Here is a 22,260-nt window from a genome sequence, read left to right as displayed (position 1 = left end):
AACTTAAAAAATGACATAATCAGGCCGTATAGAATGCAACATATTATTATTAGCTTAACTTTCAAATAGACGGAAAAAAAACATGAACGTCCGATTGACGCCAATCAACGCCAATTGTTTTTTACTGTGGTTTCACACACATTCACTTTTTGAAACATTGAGGCACGGATGTACCTAATACAAATAAATAAAACATCTCCAGTTAACTAGCAGATCATTCATTTAGTCCGTTATTAAATAAGAGATCTAGCGCTAAATTCTGTTGTTTTTTAAATCAAGCTGAGCTCGTGTCCGCTGCTATCAGTTGCATGGACGACGCTGCGCGAAGTTGCGCAATCTTCACTAGGACGCTGCTTCAATCTATCGCCGTTGCAGAGACTCTCTATTAATTCGGTGAAATCACAAAATAAAATGCACACAAACGTGTCCCTGCTTGATATAGACTGTAATCATGCACTGATGAACATAGGCTATTCAGTTTTGATGATAGAGAAAAAACTGCACGAATGCGCGGATTAGAAGCACTGATCTATCTATAATGAGATGTTCCTGATTCACCATCGCCTGGCCTCTGAAAAAAGCTTTTAAAGCTAGTCTGCCTGGGCCTGGCCATATTTGAAACGTCTCACTCAATCGCTCGTTGTTTAGGTCTATATTGCAGCCGTTTTAGGCTTGCGCTTTATTTGAAATGCAGCATGCGATGTTGTTTCATAACTTTCAAACGATAGAGCCTGTTCCTTTATAACATAGCAAGAGATCGGTGTATTTTTGCTTTATACATTTTAGGCTTATTCTCAAATTCAGATTGTGTTAGGTGGACGGGATTATTAGGCAATTTTAATCGGACAATTTGACCGGAGAGATTTAATTTTGTCGGACATTTAATTTTTTTACCGGCCAATGTCCGGTAATTACCGGACAACGGAAACCCTGGGGGCTATACCCACTCATGGGAAAGTCTAGGGGAGTCAACCCCGACAACAAATCCAGAGTCCCTAAGGTGGTCTGACATTGTATCATTGTGCTGCATGGGCAACAGCTAATTCTCCATAGTACCCTGCCCAGGCTTCATGGCTCCACTGAAGAGCTCACACAAGCGATGTCGCAAGGCATCGGCACAACATGGGAAGTGGCAGTTACTGGTGATAAACCGATTGGTGTAGGAAACGAGTGCCAGGGGTCACTTGCGATGGTCGGAAAGGTCATCGCATCTCATTGGACAGCTACCCTCCAAAGCTGGGCAGCCCCCAGCCAGTAAGGTGCCATCTCGCCATGTCCTGCCTGCTTCACTGGGTATGTGGAGCTTAGAGAACCAACTCGACAAGTAGACCATAAACACCGCACCAGGCAAACTCAAAAAAGAAAGAAGACTCTAGCTCTTCATGTCCTGGACTCACTGCCGACCTGCAGCAGATCAGTGATACATGTAAGACTGCCATCATCAACAGGGAACTCTCCAGTCTGAAAGTTGACATTGCCTGCCTACAGGAGACCTGACTGGACGACAGTGGCAACATTCTATTGGCAAGGGAAGTCCTCGGACAAACCAAGGCAGCACGGTGTCAGCTTCACTGTAAAGAACATGCCCGTTGCCTTCATCGAGCCTCCCTCATCAAGCACGAGAGGATCCGTTCCCTCAGCCTGTCAACATCCTTTGTTCCAGCCAAAACCTTCAATGTGTATGCCCCAACCATCTGCTCCAGTTCTACGAGGCCCTGGTTGAAGTTATTTCCAAAATCCCCAGCACAGAAGGACCTTCTCAGAGACTTCAATGCTAGAATGGGAGCTGCAAGTTTGCAAATGCAAGGAGATCCACCAGGTGTCATGGAGACACCCACGCTCCCAACACTAGCACTAGCTAGACCTCGTCATCAACAGATGGGCAAAACTTGCCAGTGTCCTCCTCACCCACAGTTACCACAGTGCGGACCATGACATGGAACACTCCCCCGTAGCCAGCAAGGTCAGCACTGAAAAAGCTGCATCACTCCTAGAAGAAGGTCTGCCCATGCATTAACATCTGCTGTGCAAGCGATCCAGAGAAGACGCAGCAATTCATCAGCAACTTGCAGGAGGATTTCACTGAGGAGACACCTGATGAAAACACCATTGACTCAAGCTGGTCCCACCTCTGAGACGCTTTGTACAGCTCAGTCATCACTGCCTATGGGAAGGAGCGTAAAAATGCAGACTGGTATGAAGCCCACAGGGAGGAAATGGAACCCATGATTGAGGTGAAGAGGAAAGCCCTCCTGGCTTACAAGGCATTGCTTAGCCCGAGAGCACTTTAGGGCCTTGGGACTGCTAGGAAAAATGCCCAGCAGTCCGACCGCCACTGCCTATTGGCTAAAACTTTGTAGCACTATCCAGGCAGCTGCTGACACTGAAGATGTAAGAGGGCTGTACAAAGTCATCAAGAAGGCAACAGGCCTCTCAACCACCAAGACCGCCTCCCTCAAGTCCAAGTCTGGCAAAGTCATCACAGACCAGGGGAAACAGCTGCAGCACTGGGTTGAGCAGTACCCCGAGCTGTACTCAACCCAAAATGTCGTCACACAAACCGCCCTGGACACCATTCCAGATCTGCCAGTCATGGAGGAGCTAGTCACTTCACCCACTCTGGAAGAGCTTAGGAAAGCCATTGACTGCCTCGCTTGTGGGAAGGCCCCTGGGAGAGATGGCATCCCAACAGAAGTCCTGAAGAGTGGGAAACCTGCATTGCTTCAGCCACTACACAAACTCCTCTGCTGAGAACAGGGCCACACCCCCCCAGGACTTGCAAGATGCCAACATCATCACTTTGTATAAGAACAAAGGAGACCGCAGGGACTGCAATAATTACGGGGGCATCTCCCTCCTCGGCATCGCCGGGAAGGCGTGCCTGCAGACCCTATCCTCCATGGTATACCAAGAGTCCCAGTGTGGCTTCAGAGCCAGCTGATCAACTGTAGACATGATCTTCTCACTATGCCAACCGCAGAAAAAGTGTCGAGAGCAGCAGATGCCTCTCTACATCGCCTTCATTGATCTGACCAAGACGTTTGACCTGGTCAACAGGAGCGGACTCTTCAGGCTACTGCAGAAGATTGGTTGCCCTCCACGACAGCTAGCCATCGTCACCTCGTTCCACGAGAACATGCACAGCATGCTCTGCTTTAAAGGTGCAACATAGGTGGCCTTCCCAGTTGGCAGTGGTGTTAAACAAGGCTGTATCCTTGCGCTGATGCTCTTATATATTTTCTTCTCCATGCTCCTCCAATACGCCTTCAGGGACTGCAGCAAGGGAGTCTACATTTGCACCAGGGATGATGGCAAGCTGTTTAACATCTTCCATCTCCATGCTAAGACTAAATTCACAGAGGTACTCATCCGTGAGATGCTCTTCGCTGATGATGCTGCCTTGAAGTCACACACAGAGGACAGTTTGCAGCAGTTTGTCAGCTGCTTCTCCCACGCCTGCAAGGCTAACCATCAGTCTGAAGAAGACCAACGTCATTGATATATATTATTGATATATATTCAATTAATTGTGTTTGCATTTGTAATTCGATATTTTTTTTTAGATTGATAGCCCTAATTTTGATATCATACTTTGATATTTATAGTCCCTCTCCAGTCACTGGTTTAACCCCTAAAAAATTAAAATAATCCCTTCATGCCTTAAAATGGTTTAGATATAACTCTACACCTTTGCATCATTTAGTATGCGTGGATCTATGAATATGCAAATTAGTCCCCGCCTCCATCTCTACTCAAGTATCCTCTAGGGACCTTCTTTTTTAATTTTTTATCCCCTTTTTCTCCCAATTTGGAATGCCCAATTCCCACTAATTAGTATGATTAGTGGGAATTGGCCGGCTCTCCCGTCTATCCTGCTCTCAAATGTTTGCTCCCTGGACAATAAACTGGACTATATCCGACTCCAGCAGGCTACGCAGCGTGAGTTTAGAGACTGCTGCGTCTTTGTTTTCACGGAGACGTGGCTCAGCGACAGAGTTCCGGATGCCGCCATTCAGCTAGACGGGCTCGCCTCGTTTCGTGCCGACAGAAATACAGCTCTCTGCGGTAAGACTCGCGGTGGTGGCTTGTGTGTTTACATCAACACGGAATGGTGCAAGAACTCTATGCTAGTCTCTAGTTACTGTTCATCGCTGTTGGAGCTTGTGACTGTTAGATGCAGACCTTTTTATCTACCACGGAATTCACCACTGTTTGCATAACCGGAGTTTACATTCCCCAGCGCTAACGCTAAGGAAGCGCTCTGTGAACTGTATGGGGCTATGAGCGAACTGCAGAACGCTCACCCCGACGGACTGTTTATTGTCGCCGGAGATTTCAACCATGCAAATCTCAAGACAGTGCTCCCTAAATTCCATCAGTATGTGGACTTTGCAACGAGAGGGGCGAACGCGCTTGATCTTGTTTACACAAACATCCCAGGTGCGTACGGGCGGAGCCCCGCCCCCACCTCGGCTACTCAGACCACATCTCTGTTATGTTAATTCCAGCATACAGACCGCTAGTCAGACGCACAAAACCGCTTCAGAAGCAGGTGAAAACCTGGCCAGCAGGAGCCATCTCTGCTGTTCAGGACTGTTTTGAGTGTACTGACTGGCACATGTTCAGGAGGCTGCAACATATGGCTGATTCTACCAACTTGGAGGAATACACAGCATCAGTGACCAGCTACATCAGCAAGTGCATTGATGATGTCACTTTCTCCAAGACCATCACCACACGCTCCAACCAGAAGCCGTGGATGACTGCGGAGGTGCGCACGCTGCTGAGGTCCCGAGACTCCGCCTTCAGAGCTGGCGATAAGGCAGCCCTAAGAACAGCTAGGGCCAAACTGTCACGGGCAATCAGAGAGGCAAAGCGCGCACACGCCCAGAGAATCCACAGTCACTTCCAGGACAGCGGTGACACGCAGGGCATCCAGGCCATCACCAACTACAGGACAACATCAGTTGCCTGTGACAAAGATGCCTCCCTTCCAGATGCGCTGAACGACTTCTACGCTCGGTTTGAAGTGCAGAACGACGTGATGGCGAGGAAGTCCACCCCTCCTCCCAACGACCAGGCGCTCTGTCTTACCACGGCAGATGTGAGGAAAACTCTACGTAGAGTCAACCCACGGAAGGCTGCTGGACCAGACAACATTCCTGGCAGAGTGCTCAGAGGATGTGCAGACCAGCTAGCAGATGTTCTTACCGACATCTTCAACATCTCTCTGAGCAGCACCGTTGTTCCAACGTGCTTCAAGGCCACCACCATCATCCCCATGCCAAAGAAGTCTTCAGTGTCCTGCCTCAACGACTACCGTCCCGTCTTACTTACACCCATCATCATGAAGTGCTTCGAGAGGCTCGTCATGAGGCAGATTAAGACCCAGCTGCCCCCCTCACTAGACCCACTGCAGTTTGCGTATCGTTCAAACCGTTCAATGGACGATGCCATCACCACAACCCTCCATCTGGCCCTCACCCACCTAGACAATAAGGACTCATACGTTCGAATGCTGTTCATAGATTTCAGCTCAGCATTCAACACAATCATTCCCCAGCACCTGATTGGAAAGCTGAACCTGCTGGGCCTGGACACCTCCCTTTGCAACTGGATCCTGGACTTCCTGACTGGGAGACCTCAGTCAGTCCGGATCGGGAACAGCATCTCCACCACCACCACACTGAGCACTGGGGCCCCCAGGGTGTGTGCTCAGTCCACTGCTGTTCACTCTGCTGACTCACGACTGTGCAGCAATGCACAGCTCGAATCACATCATCAAGTTCGCCGATGACACGACCGTGGTGGGTCTCATCAGCAAGAACAACGAGTCAGCATACAGAGAGGAGGTGCAGCGGCTGACGAACTGGTGTAGAGCCAACAACCTGTCCCTGAATGTCGACAAAACAAAAGAGATGGTTGTTGACTTTAGGAGAGCACAAGGTGAACACACTCCGCTGAACATCGACGGCTCCTCTGTGGAGATCGTCAAGAGCACCAAATTTCTTGGTGTTCACCTGGCGGAGAACCTCACCTGGTCCCTCAACACCAGCTCTATCACCAAGAAAGCCCAGCAGCGTCTCTACTTTCTTCGAAGGCTGAGGAAAGCACATCTCCCAACCCCCATCCTCACTACATTCTATAGAGGGACTATTGAGAGCATCCTGAGCAGCTGCATCACTGCCTGGTTTGGGACTTGCACCGCTTCGGACCGCAAAGCCCTGCAGAGGATAGTGAGGACAGCTGAGAAGATCATTGGTATCTCTCTTCCCTCCATCAAAGACATTTACAAAAAACACTGTATCCATGAAAGCAACCAGCATTGTGGACTGACCCCACACACCCCTCACACAAACTCTTTACTCCTCCTCCTGTCTGGCAAGAGGTACCGAAGCATTCGGGCCCTCACGGCCAGACTGTGTAACAGCTTCTTCCCCAAGCCATCAGACTTCTCAATACTCAGAGACTGGTTTGACACACACGTGTCCTGAGTTGCACTTTAATAACTGTCACTTTATAACTGTCTGCTACCTCAATAACTGCTATGTGCATAGAACATTATCCCATAGTATGTTATGTTTACATTTTTAGAAACTGTCATCTTTTTGCTCTACTGAGTACTGGTCGGCGCTGCACTGTCTATTGTCCTGTTCATTGTCAGTAATTTGTTGTACTGTCCTGTACTTTTTGCACATGTTTGCACGTGCACTTTATATAGGTATATATAGGTAGTTTATATAGGTATTTTATTTTGTTGTGTAGTCTCATGTGGTCCTATGTTGGTCCTTTGTTGTTTTTATGTAGCACCATGGTCCTGGAGGAACGTTGTCTCGTTTTGCTGTGTACTGTACTAACTGTATATGGTTGAAACGACAATAAAAACCACTTGACTTGACACTTGACTTGATCTCATGGTGGCGTGGTAACTCACCTCAATCTGGGTGGCGGAGACAAGTCTCAGTTGCTTCTGCATCGGAGACAGTCAATCCACGCCTCTTATCACATGGCTCGTTGTGCATGACACTGCAGAGACTCCACATGTGGAGGCATGTGCAATTTACCAAGTGCCCCTCTGAGATCGAGAACCACTAACCGCGTCCATGAGGAGCTTACCCCATGTGACTCTACCCTCCCTAGCAACCAGGCAAATTTGGTTGCTGGAGTTACTCAGCACGCCCTGGATTTGAACTCGCAACTCCAGTGGTGGTAGTCAGAGTCAATACTCGCCGAGCTACCCAGGCCCCCTCTAGTGACCGTCTTGACAAAACTTTGTTCAAATAATTTTGATTTGTCAAAGTGCTTTAGAGTTACAAGCCAGTATAATGTTTGGGAGTGGCCCATTTTCACTTACCCACCTATATCTTCTAAATACAAAGTCAAAACTTAACAAGACGTGGTAAATGTCCACACAAAAACATTTTGAATATACCCACCAAATTTTGTCCACTTCTGCCCATAGGGGGAGCTATAACTAAAAGCATGCATCTTTTATTCAAGTGCTTACATATACATTTTCAGCAGCTAACATTAGCAGATTTAGTTATAGGCAACATGGGCAAGCACTCAGGGTGCCATCTTGTCAGCAATGCAGGGGCACAGGGCGCCCTAACGAAACAAATTTGGAATGGTGACATTTGTGCACTCAGTTTTCTATCGCTCATTTGCGCGTCACGTCAATGATACCATGTCACCGTGTGGGACTGTGGGTCAATTAACCTTGTCGGAGTGGGTGCCCTGATTCTAGTTTTTTTTTGTGAGCTAGGCAGGGTACTACCTGGGAAGTTCTCCCACTCAGAAGTATGAGATGGGTATGGGGTGGGGGTAGTTCAGGTCTAACCACTGGAAGCCTGAGGTAGGGGGAGCAGGGGAATCTATCAAATAGCGCACTAACTTTGTACAGTACTAATGAAATAAGTCACACTACAAAACACAATTAATTCATAATACTGTGAATATATAGTTTCACAGACACATTGTTGCATTTTTTTCTGGTTTGTGTGAAATCATTAAGAATAATATAAAACCAGACAGTCTGCACTCCCCAAGGTGAATTGGTTTAGTCTTGATTGGTTGACAGTGGTTATTGATGCTCGAGAGCCAAATCAACACAGATGTATAAGAAAAGGTCTAAGACATCAGGTGCCCAGTTTAGGAAAAATCGGGTTCTCTTCTTTATAAGTGTGTTATTCTATTTGTGTCTTTGTGTGATATAGGATGTGTGCAATTTAGTTTTATTTGTGTGTTTTTTGTTAGCAATAGGGTAATAGTGTAATAATTCGATTCTCTTTTTATTTTTATCTATATACTACAATTTGTTTCTATTTGTCTTTGTTACTTCTTTTTGAGCCCAGGGTGCCATACAAGCTAGAACCGCCACTGGCAGCTAATAACTTAAATTTCAAATGGCCAATGGCTATGAAACCATGTATACACAAGCAGGGTATGCATACCACATTTTGTGTGAATTGACCACAAATTGGTGCTATAATAAGCTAATTCACATTTTTTGCTAATAACTCCGGAATGGCTAGAGTAAATAAAATTGTGTTTTTTTTAATCCCTCAGTACCTCCAAATTTCTTTTTCTGCAAGAAAACTTTTTTTACCACTTTGATTTTTTGAAAAACATACTTTTTCGAATTCGTCCTATAGGCCGATTCAAACAAAAGTTGACATATCAGACAGGGATCCTCCTGACAAAAAGTTCTTCAGAAAGTCATTTGGAAGATAAAAGCCACTTTTTAAGCTCAATATTCATAAACAATACTTTGTACACATGGACAACAGAACATTCTGAGATCAATTTCCCCTGCTAGGGGGAAGTTGTTACAACTTATGAAAATGCTTCTTATGCAACTGTCATCAAAGCAGTAAAAATTCAGCACAAAAACAGCTGTCTACAGCATCCACAGGATCTATTCTATAAAATGTGGCTTGTTTGGTCCTCTTCTCTTCACATGTGCTTGGACATGTCATTTATCTGTCATTGTACATACTCTATTGGTTACATGATGCTAAAAAACACAACTTGTGGTAGATGCAGAAAATAATCTTCTATGATAAAACAGCGGCATCTTTCCACTCTTTCTAGAGATGTCATTTTCATTATAGGCACACACCAATATTGTTGTCAAGGCGGGATTGACTGCGCATTTTAAAACCGCAGTTGGTTTAACCATTGTGCCGGCCCTCCAGTACTCCAAAGGTATTGAACTGGGGTAACAGCTCCATGTTAAACTGAAGTGTTTTTCTTTATAGCAGGACATGTTGTACCAGTATCCAGTGTCTGAGGCTTCGACCCAGCTGAAAGCGGTGAGAGGGATTTTCCTGACGCTCTGTGACATGCTGGAGAATGTCACTGGTGGACAGATAGTCAGGTAAAAGTTGTGGCTTTTGGCACTCTCTCTTTCTTTCTGTCTCTCTCTTGCTGACTTTCTCTCTATAACTCTCTCTCATTCCCCTTCATCTGGACTCCCCTGTTTTTTTTTTTGGTGATTGCTAAGGCAAGCATCTTTCTTAATATAGCTCATATTAGGGTTAATATAACTCACTTAGGGTTAGGGATTTTAATAAATACCTTATACAAAAGTATTCAACTTTTGGAAAGTAACTCATAGCATTTGTTCTACAGACATGAATGATACTTTAAATCATGTGACTTGTTTAGGAGAGTTGTGCTGTTACTTTGTTAAGCGATCAAATTAACGATTTTCACCTGGCAGTTGATAAAACAGCCAAAAAATCTCTTAAACTTACATTGAGAGCGGGAACTGAGCCATACCTATAGATCAGAATATCGCATAGACTTTGGGGCAGGCTCTTTTGAATAGGGCATGAAAGCAACCACCCAAAACACCCTGGTAATAGAGTGCTCGCCTGTGCCCGCCCACTTAAGTATTTTTCCCATTTATCTTTTCATAAAATCCATCTTTAAAGATTTCTAAGCCCTGAGCCAAACCAACGAGCTCTGAGGTGAATCACAATGTTATTGATTTAAAGTTGATGATTCAAAGTATAGAAACAATATATTTAAATTGTATTGCAAATTATTCAGATATTTACAAATATAGAAGTAGTTTGAGAGTGTAGGAAGACAGACTTGATTGCGTCATGCACAGTACATCATGCGAAGTGGGTGATCGCTGCAGCACTTGCTTGGCACACTTTGTTGTCCGCGATTCTCTGATTGGTTTGCCGTTTTTCTTTAGGATTATGGGCAGTGTAGTTGTCATCAGGAATTCTGCTATTAAATGTGATTTTTTTTTTTTTTTTTATGAAATTGAAATGACAGAATGATGACTTCAACAGAAGCATATGCCATTGATTAACAACCTTGAAGCTCATGGTAGGTTTGTCTTGAAATGTTTATAAGGTATTGTTAAATGTTTTGTTCCCTCATCGAAAAAATCAATGGGAACCAATCTGTTGCTCTCTATTGCATATCAACGTTCTAAAACCATTCAGAACACCATAGCAATCCCATAGCAAAGTCCTGGCAACCACCCACAACCCGTGGCTAGCAGCATTCTCATTTTCTTAACAAAATGTAATTTAATTTATCCTTCACTTTACAGTTCCTCACTGTTGCTGCAGAATGAGTTAGTTCATGTGGGCTACTGGAAGGATGGCAGCAATCTACTAGTCATCGGCGTTCCCGCCAGCAAGTAATTCTCTTTTTTTACCATCCAGTCTGCAAACTAGTAGCTTTAATCTCATTCTAATCAGCTCCTAACACTGAACTTGGATAACATTGAATCATTATAGTCACCTCATTTGATTTTAATCGGTTAACAGTCATAATTATAGTACATTTCTACATGATCTCAATTGGTTCTGCAGGGTTCCACTGCTGTACCTGCAGACTATAATCGAAGGAGTCGTCCGAACTCTCAAGGTCATGTACGGCTCTCTTGATAGGTGGGTCATAGCCTCAGCCTCAGACATCACACGCATGAACCACCAACAAGACCATTTATACCTCTAATGCATATTGAACGCAAATATGGCAAGATGAAAATAAAGGTGTTTTCAGAGTAATATCTATTGAATAATCTTTAATTATGTCATTTATATTGACAGATATTCTGACCACAATGTCAACACACATCTTTAGCATGGTCTGAGCAATCTCTCACAGACTGTGGCATCATTATGTGAATGAGCTTCTGCTAATTTCCATGCTGGTCTATTTTTTTGGTATTATCAATTTCAGACTGACCTGCCCTTAAAGACACAAAGAAAGCTGTGTTTGGTCATGTCGGTCAGATGGCCTCTTTCTGTCTAAGTGGCTGTTCTTGGCCAGAAAAATCTGGAGCAGACGTTATGCTGATAGCAAAAGTCAGACTCTCAAATCAAATCACTTTATTGTCACACGACCATATACACAAGTGCAACAGTGGGTGAAAGTCTTGTGTGCAGTTCCGAGCAACATAGCAGTCATGACAGTGACGAGACATTTACGTTTACATTTACATTTATTCATTTGGCAGATGCTTTTATCCAAAGCGACTTACAAAAGAGGAAAACATAAGCGAATCATCTTAAGGAGACAGTGGTACGAAAAGTGCCATACTACAAAGTTTCACTATCATCAGAATAGTAGACAAAACAGATTTAAGTGCAACAAGAATTGTAAAAAATTTTTTTTGTGACCGATTAAGTGCTTTTGGAAAAGATGTGTTTTTAGCTGTTTTTTGAAGATAGAGAGAGAGTCAGCTTCACGGATTGAGTTGGGAAGGTCATTCCACCAACATGGTATGATGAAACTGAAAGTGTTTTGGTGCCTTTTTTGTTATTGGTACGACAAGGGAACGTTCCTTATCCGACTGCAGGCTTCTGGTGGGAACGTAGCTCTGCATAAATGTTTTTAGGTATGCTGGAGCAGACCCAGTGACTGTTTTGTATGCCAGCATCAGGGCCTTGAATTTAGTACGTGCATGAACCGGCAGCCAGTGGAGAGAGACAAAGAGTGGTGTAACATGTGCTCCCTTTGGTTCATTAAAGACCAGACGTGCTGCTGCATTCTGGATCATTTGCAGAGGTCTAATAGCACATGTAGGAAGGCCTGCAATGAGAGCGTCACAGTAGTCCAGTCTAGTTATTACAAGTGACTGAACGAGCAGTTGTGTGGCATGTCCAGAGAGGAAAGGTCTTATCTTCCTGATATTGTAGAGTGTAAATCTACATGATCTTGCAGTCTTTGAGATGTGGTCTGTGAAATTTAGCTCATCATCAATGGTTACCCCTAGATTTCTGACCGTTTTGGAAGGCGAAACTGTAGTTGGACCCAGCTGCACGGTGATGTTGTGTTCAACAGCAGGGTTGGCTGGAAAGACAAGGAGTTCGGTCTTGGCTGGGTTGAGTTGCAGGTGGTGTTCCTTCATCCGGCTGAGATGTCTGCCAGACAGGCAGCGATTCGAGTGGTCACTGTGGTGTCGTTGGGCTGGAGAGACAAGTAGTGTCTATACCAATTTACCATAAACAACATATTTACACAACACAATTAACATATCTAATGTACACATAATTACACAACACAATAATAATATACAATGTACAGTAAACAATACACACAATATAGAATACACTATTTGAGAATAGTTGGATCAATACAGTGCTGTACTGCTGTATGTTATTAAATCAGATGTGTCAACACAACGTCCTGCCAGATCCACTCGCATTCAGATTGGTTATCATTTACATTATTTACATTAAGCATAATGACTGTCTGGGACCACTGGACACAGTTTTTCTTGGTTGTTGGTAGATAGGATGTTCCAAGCTTCTTGGAGAATTCGCCACAGTTTTTCTATCTATTTAGGCGGTCTCAATTGCTTCAGTCCCTTCTTGTAATCCCAGACTGGTTCGATATTCAGAGTATAATATAACAGTGGGGGGCTCTGTGAGGTACATGCCATCTGTTGCAGGGCTCCCTGTTCTTCTATTCTATTTGCAAAAGGAATGTTTGCTTTATACCCATATCATTGAACATAGGCCTACAGTTGACGGCAAACCATTTTGCAATTAAGTTTGTCAATCTGTCCTGTTCTCACAGAACAAGTTCTTGCATTCTATCAGTGTTATTTTGAATGTGTTGTAATTATATTGACAGTCTATGTAAATGAGTGAGACAGAGGCTTTTGGAGCATCATAAACGCGACATTTTTAGGATGCTTTGTCAAGTTAAAAGTAGTCGAAACTTTGAAAAACGCTACTCAAGATCCATACATTCTGTTGAGCTTTGTCCAGCTGTCAAGAATGCATTCTGTGTGACTAGCTCTTATTCAGTGTCTGCACTGTTTGTGACTTTTGTTGAGGCATGCTGATTGCCCTTACTGACACAGCACGTAAAAAACGCAAGTTACCTGTATTTCAAGCTTTATATGCTTTGATGGTAGGAAAATACGTACCTTTATTACGACATTTATAAACGGTTCAGAAGGCATGATTAATTGCGTAACATTTTTATTGCATTATTTTTTTATATAATTAATCATACTAAATGAATGCATTAAATCGATAGCCCTAATTATCATTAGTTCTTCGGAGTATATGTTTACAATGTATAGGAGTATCTTTCTAGGTTCCTCCTTATTACCTCACCTAAAGTTTCTGAACACCCGACAAGCGTCAATGACACGCAAACATGGAAGGTAATGAGTTCATGTTTTATCTGAAATCAGAAAGTGGAAATTTGTAACGAGCAGTTTTGCAGTTTGTTTTTGTAAATGAACCCGGGGAGGAAGATTTGAGTTCTGAAACTTACAGTATGTTTTCATTGTACTGTACAAAAAGCTATTTATCTAAAAACAAATCAAGAAAATTTTGATTCTTTTGTGATTTGACCCCTTTAAATATTCACAGTTATTAAAAATTATTATAAAATTGCTATGTATAAACACAGTGTCTTAATTAACTCATTTTCTCTTTTCAGTGCGTTCTGTGAGGTGGAGAACTCTCCCCGTCTGGATCATTTCTTCTGCCTGTTCTTTCAGCAGCTTTTCCAGCCCTCCCGTTTGATTGATAGCTCTGAACCGCCCTCCTCAGACATCTCAGGGACTCTCTTCTTAGATGGCTTACCAGCCGTACGCTGGCTCACTTTACCACCTGATATAAAGGTTTGACTACCAGATGACAGTAATTATGAACTCCAAAATGTAAGACCTTTGTCCCAGATAACATTTTATACACATGGACTAGCCCTAACACTATTAGCTCATTTTTATTGCATCTCGACCAGAATTCATGAAAATAAAATTAAAAGTTGACAGATTTTTGTTTTGACTGTATTTCTAGGTAGAGGTGGACACTATACTATCAGATTTTGAGTCCTCAGATTTTGGTGAAATGGTGAGTCAATTCATGCATTCTGATAAGTGGCCAGAATCAGAGATATGCAGAGAGCAGCATCGAGATGAAGCTTCTTACACCCTGTTTACACCAGACTTCCATTATAATCAATGATGCTGTCTACACTGGATGCCGAGGTCCTGTCACGCAGATAGTAAATGGCCATTCTGGCTGCACTCCTACCAACAAGACAAATAAACGGTTTAGAAAGTTTGCTTCAATGCATCCAGTGTAAACAGCCTTAAGGTGTTGCATCGCAATGTGACCTCGCTCACGTCTGGTGTAAACAGGGTGTTAGGGAAACAACTACATTCCAAAATGAACAATTAAAAATGAATTGTATGTAGCAATGGCATGACTAAATTATGACTAAAATGATCCAAAACAAAGTACTATACTAAAGAAAAGCTTAATGTTTGTCACTTTCAACTAAGAACTAAAACCATTTTTTCTCAGAATAAATATACAGTACAGTACCAATATATATGGCCCGTCGCACCATTACACATCAACCGCCAAGGTCAGTACATTGATTTTTCTCTCTGTTCTTTTATTGGCCAGTCTGAAGACTTCTACTGCATGAGGCGTCTGTATGTAATTTTGGGCTCCTGTCTTTTCTATAAGGTGAGTCTGAAACCTTCTGAAGCAACATGCTATCACATATTTTCAACAATCAATCCACAATTTGCCCAGTGTCAAACTATTGTGAGGGAATGCAAACCGTTGCAAAGGAATGCAAACTATTGTTTGGGAATTAGGGCTGAAGCGATTAGTCGGCGTTGTCGACAGTAAAAAATTGCCGGCAAAAGTTTTCGTTATTGAATAGTCGTTTGATGCCATTTCCCGTTACATGTGATCATTTAAACCTCAAATGATGGTGCGTGAGAGCAGCACTGCAGCTTGCAACTAACTGAAGAGTGGAGGAAAACACTGCTCACAGTCCAGATACACTCTAAACTTTCACAGCTTCAGGTGATGTAGATCGCAAATATGAGGGAATTATACAAAAATACCAAACAAGTAAATACAGAAGCACTCTTGTTGTGGAAACCGGAGCTACCGCTCGGAAATTAATGTCGAACGACTTTAAAGGAAAAAACCCCAGCGTTATGTCTTAAATGGAGTTATATTTAATGCGTTATAGTTTTATTTAAGTTAAAAAATAAGGAAGCAGTTCATGTAAATAACTACAAACTCCGAAACTGCCATTTCTCTGTGCTGTCAGCGCCTCTTCTATGAGTTGCGCGAAGTGTCCCAATATAAGGGGGAGAGATTGAAAGCTGCACCTGGCTGATGCACACTCTGTCACGCGGACGCTTGTCCCTCAAGCGCGTTTACTTGCTGCTCGATTATAATGTGATGGCTCATGACTTATTGTATCATAATATATTTGTCACTGTGCATTTCTTTCACACCAGAGGGTGTTGATCAACTGTTCCCAAGTCAAACCCAACATGGCATGCGGATATTGCTGCAAGATATACCTTAATAGTAGAGAGTGGTCTACCCTTATGCAAAAGGTCTTGCAGAAAACTCTGCACATCCGCTACAGAACATAAGAAGGGAATGATATGTTTGTGGGCGCACCACTGTTCAAACACACCCCACTTTAAATCCTATAATGATCGCGTAGAGCGTTTGGTTCCCAACTTTTTTCCATGGGGACCCCTATTTTAACATTCAAAATCCCCAATGACCCCCTCTCAGCACCAACCTGCATCTCAGAATAGCATTCTGAGATTATATTATTCTCACCACCATTGTACAGAGCGGTTATCTAAGTTACCGTAGTCTTTGTCATTTCAAAATCCCAGGAGATTAGGAGTTGCAGAAATAATTATACCAGCCCGTCTGGCACCAACAATCATCCATGCGATTATCTAATCAGCCAATCATGTGGCAGCAGTGCATAAAAAAGAGCTAGGAGCTTCAGCTTATGTTCACATCAACCATCGGAATGGGGAACATTTTTGATCTCAGTGATTTGGACAGTGGCATGATTGTTGGTCAAAAAAACATCCAGTGAGCTGCAGTTCTGTGGGCGTAAATGCCTTGTTGATGAGAGAAGTCAAAAACGAATGGACAAACTGGTTTGAACTGACAAGTCTATGGTAACTCAGATAACCGCTCTGTACAATTCTGAGATGCAGGTTGGCACTGTTTTGGTGGCATGAGGGGTCCTACACAATATTAGAGAGGTGGTTTTAATGTTGTGATTGTATATATAAATTTTTTTGTGTATATTTAAAGTGTGATTTTAATTTGAGCTCTAGTCACAAGATCCCTGAAGTTCTGGGGTCTATTGTTTTCAAAAGGATAAACTTCCTGTGTTTACCCACCATCTGAGGGTCTTTGGTGCTCTGATGGCTCTTCAAAATTATATGGAGGAAAACAATATATGCGTTATGTTGTTGGATATTGCGATATGCCCAGCAATAATCCTATGATGATGTCATCAGAGCATGTGGAACATCGGCATCCCCACCGCCCAAATGTAGCCTACTGAAATTTGTTGGGGGAAAAAAGGGTATTTTGTTCTAAATTGCATGTAAACTGCATAAATATATACCTCATGCTTTTCCATTAGCACTCAATTGAGTCTTCTGTAATGAGAGGAAGTGCACACTACTCAACACAATCAGTTTTTGTGCCAGGTTGTGTAGCCGCTAGGAACATGTGCCCTCTTGTCTGTTTATGTATGCCACTGATGTTGTATTGTCTGATCTGACTAAGACATGGTGGACTTGAAGGAACTGCACAAAGTGCTTCAATGCTAGAAATACTGTCAGTAACAAAGTTTATATGCACGTTTTGTAGTAACGTGGGCCAAAGCCTAAATTTATTCTGCCTTCACACACCACGCCCCAACCTGTGAGAGTCATGTCTGTCATCATGACCACAAAGAGACCGCCCCAAAGGGATTTCCTTGTTAAGGAAAGCGGGAATTCTTTAGTGTCGGAGAGCGTGTATCCCCTCTTCGGTTTGAGTGGACACAAACAATGTATTTCCATCCAGTGCTGAAACTCTCTCATTCACAAAAGTCCCAAAGGAATGACTGAAAATATTGAGGCCATTAACCCATTAAATTATTGAGGCCATTAAATTATCAATTATGATTGATAATTGCAAAATGATCTGATGCGTTCCTCTGAAAGAAATGCTCGATACAGATCGGAGTTCAGTCTGAGACCCAGATAATTTATTTCCTGAGATGGCACCAGACAGCTGTTTGTGAGGTTTATCACAAAACCCATGTTTTCCCACAGCAGAGCAGATCGTCCAAATATGCGGACACTCTGAGACCTGCTCTCCTCAATGGAGCCAGAGCTGCCTCTTTAAATTTTTTTCAGGAGTGAGATGTAATGGCAGCCTCTTCCCATCATACAAGTCCCTTTCTGTGCCCTTTTCCATCTGTTGAGATGGCCAGTCAATAGACTGCTTGGCCACCACCCGATGGCACATCTCGATCAGATCAAGATCCACGGGTGTCGATGAAGGGGAGCCCCCACTCGGCCTGCTTGGCAGCCTGGAATCTTGAGGTGGAAGGATTGCATCTTCTTCATCCTCCTCATCATCCTAGAAGGTGATCGTCCATATCGTCATCCTCATTCTCCTCTTCTTGTCGGAGACAGCGAAAAGAGGAAGGAGGTTCGGCAGGCCTCATCCATAATGTCCCCCCAACTTCTGGACTTCTGGAGGTTTTGATGGTTTGTTTTCCACTAGGAGAGGAGAAAGATACGGGTCTCCCTTTCCCGCAGCTGAGAATTGCACTCTCCTTTTGCAAACCCTAACTGGAATCTGACGCAGTATGGGCAGCACTCAAGAAGAGCCAATGCTGCCCGTCCATGTTTTACCCCCAGGCAAACAATGCACAGGGGGTGCAAGACCTTGGCTGAAGTCATGGCCAAGCAAGCACATACTTTCCTTCTCTTTGGATCCGCTTGGTTTAGCAGTGGCCATGGTACAGTGATTAACATCCTGACTCACCGCGACATGTTCATTTGAGGCAGAAAATCACTTCCTCTCTCTTATTTATCTTATTTATTTAACTAAATGCGATAAATAACACCACAGCGGTGCAGCAATATTACCAACTATGACTGTCGATAACATGGAGAGAGAATAAGAGAGATTACCCACCATAACATGCTGGTAAAGTCTCTGACAATTTACAGTTTTTAAAAGTAAAAAATATTACCACATTTAGTGACATACTTCAATGGCTCATCCTTGAAAACAGTTAAATGGCAATAATCTCAGAAATTCTGCTGAAGGGTAGCTTCCAACTCGATCTTCATGGGGAAGGGAACGAGAATAACATAAAGGGAGGTGTTATATCGGGAAGGCTGGGCTTCCTGGTCACTGCTGTCATTGTCTGTCATTGGACAGACGTGGTGCTATAAAAAATTGCTTCCATGATTTCATGCATGAGGCATTTTTCCATAGTGAGATACCAAACGAATGTTTGAAAGAGAACTATTGTTTGGGAACACAAAAAATTCAATGTGTGGGAATGCATAACTTATTGTGAGGGAATGGAAAACTATTGTGGAAAATAAATTTCCTCCTACCCTCAAAGGGGCTCAGTAGAAAATGACAGATGCTGGACAAGCATCCTTTTTTGAAGCTTGAAAGCCATTCATTGTAATTGCATGGGTAAAAACAACCAGTAGGTTTTCAAAATTTCTCATTTTGTATCCAAGAAAGTGTGTTTAGTAAATGATGACAGAATTTTCCTTTGTTAAGTGAGATAATCCTTTCATTTTCAGTAATTTAATGGTCTGGAGTCAATTAGTCCTTACACATCATTATCATTGATGCCGGTCTTGCCTGTTGTGTCATGCAGGGATATCTGATAGCGAATCACCTCCCTAAAGAAGACCTGCTGGACGTGTGTCTGTACTGTCAGCACTACTGTCTGCTGCCACTGGCATCAGAACAGCATGTGGGACAGCTGGTGGTGTGGAGGGAGGTGTTCCCCCAGCGGAGAGCCCACCCCTGTCCTCTCACAACACCCCCCACATCACATCTCAGTTACAGTGAACCACACGCACGGCACTTCCTGCTCATAGTGGGCCTGGTGAGACTATTCAGCCTTTTCACTGTAGGGAATTAGCAATTTTGTGAGGGTATATTTACAACAGCCAGCATTCATCATGTTTTCGGAATCTACCAGTATTCAATCCACTAATATATATGTAATTTGTTTTGGAATTGAGTTCCTCAACCAATTATATGTAGGGAATTATCATAATGGTTCGCTTATGACTTTGAGATTGTGCCTGCGTCATTCTCCGACCATTAATGCAAGTCATTTAGCACAATAGGGGGATAAACCATTAATATTTAATGGTTATGTCCGATCAAAGTCTTCGGCCAGCGATGAGTTGATCAGCTTGTAAGATTAAATACTTTTTATGAGCAATTGTAGCTCTTAGGACCAGATTTCTAGGGACTGATATGATTTAATCAAATATACAGTCAAATTCCTCTTTGAATACAAACAAGACTTTATTAACTAATCTACAACTTACAACTAAACTATTAAAAAACTAAACTAAAACACAGATAAACATAAATACAGGTTGGTAAGTGAGTTTTGACAGAAGATACATTTGAAATAATCTGGAACAGAAAAATTAACTTTATGGAGTCTACAGACCATGCCTTGAGAACCAACATTACTTAATTTAGTATGCCTCGATTTGTAATCGGATAAGAAATTATTTATAAAACATCAGCACTTTCAGCGAAAGTACTTGGGCAAGTTCTGTGCATTGCTTTTTTTCTTTGGCTGGTTCCGTTGAAAGTCTTTGTTGCATCGATGTTTGGAATTCTGTTGAAGATCGTGGATGCCGTATGGGTGATGGAATGACCAGGCAGAACCGCGGAAGCAAAGTCTCCCTCAAGTGAGACTAGGGACTCCCTGTCACCTGTTTGCTAGAAGAAGAACAGAGAGCGTTCGTCCTTGCCGGGGAGGTTTTGTTGAGTTGAGGTTGGCCGCACATCAAATGTATCTTGAGCCAATCAGACATGTCTTTTGCTAGGTCACATGGTCATTTCTGTCCTTCCTCAAGATATTACATTTTCGACCTATTGTTCTAAGAGAACTAGAACTGCAAATAACCCAAAAAGACAAAACATTACATACCAGACACTTGTACTTTCTTATTAAATTACAGTTATAATTAAGTTATAATGCATGGTAAAACTTCCTAATATTTAATTTGTTAGTTTTAAACATGGACAATACATTACACAAAATGAAAAACATAATTGTCAGGGTTAACATCAACATAGGATATATTTGTCCATTTTTTAAGTATAATCCTACACATGGCTGTGTATTTTGATAGTAGTAAAATAAGCAAAGTCCAAAGTCCATTTGAAATGTTCTTGAATTAAGCTTTGATTGAGCTGGCAAGTCGGAAACATGCCTCATGATTAGTGTAATCATTTTAAGGATACAGAGTTGGTTAAAAACAATGGAGGTTTCCATGGCAGTCATAGAACAGTCCCTTATCAGTCATGTGATGAGTTAAGTTGGGGGTTTATTTGATTAAGAGAGAGATTGTGTTATGCTTTCCCCCACAGTTAAATCTTCCTGGCACCAGTCTGAATTTATTTATAGCTCAGGAGAATGTCAGTGTAGATTCTGTATTTAAGTCATTCTGTGTATAATTGTTCAATTTCTCTTAGTTCTCTTCTGCCTCAAAGTCTTACATCACACATTTAAGATGGCTCATGTTGTTATTCATTTATAGCTGTGCGTATTTGTTCGAAGACTTCTTTCAATGGCAGGTTTTTGGATATTAAGTTATTACAGCAAGACAGTTCATCCCATTTGTATTTGTGTTTCCAGAGACACTTTATGCAGTGTGTATTGCTGGAGGCTGGTGGCTGTGCCTCACCCACTTTGGGGTCTCCTGGTCCAGACTGTGTCTACGTGGACCAGGTCAAAGCCACCCTGCTTCAACTGGAGAGCCTGTATGCGGGCATCGAGGAGCGGCTTTCAGCTCCACCCACTCCGTGCCTCTCCTGCGCTGATTGGTTCCTTCCTGCTGGTGGGCGGGATCGTCAAGATGTCATTGGCAGCTCACCCATACTCAACCGGCTGACGGCAGCCATCAAACCCACATCGCCGGCCGTGATCAGTCGAAGTCTGTTTGGAGAGATAGGGACATCGGGTCTAAAAGGACGAAGACCAAGTCCACAGAGGAGTTTGTCTGATAGTGGCAGCGAGGGTCACGGGGAGGGAGTGGCATCTTTAACTCCGGGTTTGAGTCCTCATGAGCGAACACCCTTTAGTGGTACACGCAGGGACTCCCTCGGGTCGGGAGGGTCAGACGGCAGCTTGGGCAGTGCAGGTTTTTTCAAGGTGCTTATCTTAAAATTAATTATGGTTTATGTCATATATGGGTGTTTGCTTAACTTCAGGCACTTTTAGCACTGTGCATTTCCTGATATTAAAGTCTTGTTAAAAAAATATTCACACTAATACAAGTTTGTCTACTAATTAACTATGTCCAATGATTTATGTACATCACTACTGTTTTCTGAAAATCGTGAAAGTTTCCACCACAGTGTCATCTCAAATTCTGTATTGTGTTTATATACACCTGTTTTTAGTATTATGTTTTTACATTCAATGTCACAAATATTGTCAAGAACATTTCAGGTTTATTTTTGCCCAAAAATCAAAAGGGGAAAAATAACTATATTTTGCATTAAGAAAACATATTTTAGGGTTTTGCTTTGTGATATTTTTTCCATGACAAATAAAGACATTTAAACCCTCCTCTCTAATTGCATATTCCCCCCGGAATTCATGACCTCATGAAAGATGACAAGAACACAGTCTTGTACCTTTGTTTGTTGTCCAATTTTCAATTATATTTTTGCTTCAAAT

At 42.7% G+C, this 22,260-nt stretch overlaps 1 protein-coding gene across 4 annotated transcripts in view; it reads left to right on the top strand.

Annotated features, from left to right (window-relative positions):
- LOC127657893 (protein inturned-like) overlaps positions 1-22,260 on the top strand; it is a 51,456-nt gene that overhangs the window by 23,584 nt on the left and 5,612 nt on the right. For 2 of the 4 annotated variants that reach the window (XM_052146883.1, XM_052146867.1), the window contains exons 5-12: positions 9,261-9,379; positions 10,577-10,666; positions 10,842-10,919; positions 13,936-14,119; positions 14,298-14,351; positions 14,913-14,975; positions 19,198-19,431; positions 21,214-21,729. In XM_052146883.1, coding sequence (XP_052002843.1) covers positions 9,261-9,379; positions 10,577-10,666; positions 10,842-10,919; positions 13,936-14,119; positions 14,298-14,351; positions 14,913-14,975; positions 19,198-19,431; positions 21,214-21,729 — 1,338 coding nt within the window. The remainder of the gene's footprint in view (positions 1-9,260; positions 9,380-10,576; positions 10,667-10,841; positions 10,920-13,935; positions 14,120-14,297; positions 14,352-14,912; positions 14,976-19,197; positions 19,432-21,213; positions 21,730-22,260) is intronic. The other 2 variants (XM_052146874.1, XM_052146890.1) reach the window with 2 other exon arrangements.

Source organism: Xyrauchen texanus, chromosome 2 (assembly GCF_025860055.1).
Source record: "Xyrauchen texanus isolate HMW12.3.18 chromosome 2, RBS_HiC_50CHRs, whole genome shotgun sequence".
NCBI lineage: Eukaryota > Metazoa > Chordata > Actinopteri > Cypriniformes > Catostomidae > Xyrauchen > Xyrauchen texanus.
Note: the sequence above shows the minus strand (reverse complement) of the source record. Positions and strands in the feature narration are given on the sequence as shown.